General features: G+C 42.6%; 1 protein-coding gene across 8 annotated transcripts in view; it reads right to left on the bottom strand.

The window, feature by feature from the left end:
• adgrl2a (adhesion G protein-coupled receptor L2a) overlaps nt 1-3,305 on the bottom strand; it is a 194,200-nt gene that overhangs the window by 59,192 nt on the left and 131,703 nt on the right. For all 8 annotated transcript variants that reach the window (XM_025064450.1, XM_025064456.1, XM_025064459.1 and 5 more), the window contains exon 6: nt 1,128-1,341. In XM_025064450.1, the coding sequence (XP_024920218.1) occupies nt 1,128-1,341 (214 nt within the window). The remainder of the gene's footprint in view (nt 1-1,127; nt 1,342-3,305) is intronic.

Genomic DNA, 3,305 nt, shown 5'->3' with positions numbered 1-3,305 from the left:
TCCTCTCTCCCCCCTCCGCCCGCGGTCTCTCTGGCGTTCATATGTCATTCCATCCGTGCGTTCGGCTCAGATGGCATACCTTGGTGACAACTGCTCTCATGTATGAGGTCGCAGGCGCAGGTTGCGACCGGTGGAGTCCTGCTGGGATGCCAGTGAGGCCGTGCAGAAACAAGCTCCTCCATGGGTTTGTTTTCCACAAGAAACCGTCCTCGGTTTCACATGAGTGACAGCTACAGAGACGGGGGCTTCACCAACGGGGGGGGGGGGTATCTCTGTGGTCAGTGATCAATCAGTGGGGTTTGGAGCTGTGGTGTGTGTGTGTGTGTGTGTGTGTATACATGAGTGCAGTCGGACACTTTTAAACTGATATAAATGATAATGTTCTTAATAATCTTCCATTTGTTGCACATTTAGGAAGAGTGAATTGTTTTCTCTTTTTTTATATTAAATATATATTTTTAAAATGTATGTAGTCCATACATTTTGACAATATATTCTGGCTGAAGTGTAGTACGTCATTCTTCACATTTTTATTTTATTATGCAAATAAACTAAAAAAACGTATTGATTTTCCAGAATACCAATAATTATAAAATGAAAATAAACAACACAAGGATAACGGACCGATACTGGATTCACTTTTATGAATCACAGAATAAACCCACAGCAGCAGACTGAGCAAATGAAGTTGTTATTTTTTTCCAAAATAAGGGAAAATAAATCTTTAAAAGTTGATGACCCAGAGCAGACCTGATCTAGACGACACGGCTCTTAAATCAACCTGAGGATCAGACGTGTGTCACCTCCTCAGTGGTCTGAGCTGCTCAGTCTCAATCTTTCTGTATTTAAGGTTTATTTATTTACATGAACTCCATAAAAACTCCGGTGCTTCCAGGCTGTGGATTCAAGCTGCTCTCCTCCACAGAAGAGTCTGTTCTTGAGGAAAGGAAGCACTAAATTATTTTAAACACACTAATATGGCTGCCAACAGGGGCAGCCAGAAAATATTAACTGCTTGACTGTGTTCCAGATTTGGTTGCTAAGGGCAACTGTGCGACTGTTACTATTGAGTCCTTCCAGTGTTTCTGACTCCTGGAGCTGAGGCTGTTGGACTGTCGCCTTCTTACCTTTGTGACATGATCTTGTAGGCATCTGGTAGGTAGCAGTTGATGTTCTCCATCTGGAAAGGGTCTGCGTCGCAGATCTTGTCATCTGTTCGACCATAGTTGGCACTTTCAATCATGATGACATCACTTCCTGGACACCGCAGATCGATGGGGTAACCCTCACAAGAAAGCTCTCTCCGAACTAAGCCAAATGGCAGGGCGGCTCGACTAAACCCTGGGGGAGGAGAGGGGGAGAAAAGAAAGAGCTCTCTCAGTGAAAATCGAAAGGAGATGTATAGTTTGGCTGACACGGGGGGAAAGTGGTATTAGAGGCAGGAGACTCAGACTGTTGGATCAGGAAGAACTGCCTCAACACAACAGCTAAAGTTTTAGAACAACATCTTGTGCCGTTTGTGTTTACTGGCTGCTGATTGGCTTAAATCAAACATCAGGTGTCGACAGCACAGGGTTCATCCAGTGACGTCCAGGATCTGGACGTCTCCCTCCAGCAGCGTTCCACCTCCCAGATTCAATTTTGATCATGGAACATACTGTCATCACAGAATTACTATTCACCAGAGATTTGTGGTTTATGTGCGATGCTCATTTTTCTATGCAAAACAAAACAGTACAAAAAAATCAGTACAACATTAGTGCAATTGAATCTACAATGCAGCACAGACAGTTGAACAAAGGCCAGCGGCAGACTGAAAAAAGAGAAGTCTGTGTGTGTGTGTGTGTGTGTGAGTGACTGAGTGTCAGGGAGGGCGAGTGGGTAGGAAAATTGGAAGAGGAATCAATATTGTGGCTTCTGTGTTCTGCAAACGTGAACCATGACAAAAGCCATTCTGATGCAGTGAACTTCTCACCAATGAACTTTCAAAACAGAACTATAAAAGTCCACAAAGAAAATCAAAGAAACTTTTTGTGATCTTCTTCAACCCTTCATCGGGGTCAACTTCTAAAATCAGTCCAGTGTTCATCAATCTGCCCATGTGTTAAAATGTGTTTTTAGATTCAGATTATTCTTCACAAATGATTGACTGAAGATTCACACGCAGATTATTCTTCACAATTGATTGACTGAAGATTCACACGTTGATTCAAACAGAGTTGATCCAACAACCTCGCCTCATTGGTCAGATATCTTGAATATTATACTGTTAATTTTTACTAATGTTAATGTAACTACTAAACTGTTAAATATATCACTACCAGAAATTCTGTCACAACTATTTGTTTTCCCTTTTTGTGCCTGTAAATTTCACAAACAAACGAATGAACAGAAAACACATCAGAAACAAACGTCAAGTCAAACGTTGTGAACACGACGAGATGGTGCGTTCAGGTACCAACAGTTGTTTACAGCAGAACCTGTTCACACGTGACAGATGTTGACAGCTGCAGATGAGCGGCTCTGGTCTAAGTTTTTTAATATCTTCAGTAAAAGCAGGCCTTGGTGAAGAGCNCCCACAGCCAAACAACTCAGAAACACGGGTGAAAAACCTGCAGCCTCTGCAGACGCAGCTTCTGGTTTTTTGCTTAAGAAATAATATAGTTTTCCTGCCGAAGCATGACAAACGGCCGGAGCCACGAGGAGATAAATGTGTGTTGGAGAATTCTCCGAGACCTTTTCCAACCATGCTGATGACAGCTCCTGTAATAATGGTACATTTTTGTGCACAAATCAAATTAAATTGTTGTCCCCTCTCTCTGTGCTTTTTACTTGCCAGCTGCGTTTGTGCATCACACACCAAATGAACGGTTGTAAACAACCTCCAAAAGCTCTCTCTATTGATTAAACCTGAGGCTAAACTCCGTTCTCACCCGGGTGTCAGTCCGTACTTTTTGTACGTGGGGAGATGAGGGACACAGACAAATCAATGTGGGGACCCCGAGCAGCCCCGTAAACAATGTCCGACTGTACGCCCGACCGTGTTCTTTTATGTCCTGATATACAATATAATGTTGGGTCGTCCGCCGACACAGAGGAACCACGGCTGCTGCTCAGACGGGGTAATTAAATACACTGTGGTTTGGGCATTTTAATCTGGCCGATATTTCTGTGTGACATTTTGTCAAAATGAAATATTTATCCCCGAGGTGTGGCCAAAATATATAGTTACAGTGAGCCAGCGTTTCTGACCTGCACTTTTACTTCCATAAACACTCTCTAATTATATATATATATATATATAT

The sequence above is a fragment of the Cynoglossus semilaevis genome, chromosome 2 (assembly GCF_000523025.1).
Source record: "Cynoglossus semilaevis isolate Cse_v1.0 chromosome 2, Cse_v1.0, whole genome shotgun sequence".
Lineage (NCBI taxonomy): Eukaryota > Metazoa > Chordata > Actinopteri > Pleuronectiformes > Cynoglossidae > Cynoglossus > Cynoglossus semilaevis.
Note: the sequence above shows the minus strand (reverse complement) of the source record. Positions and strands in the feature narration are given on the sequence as shown.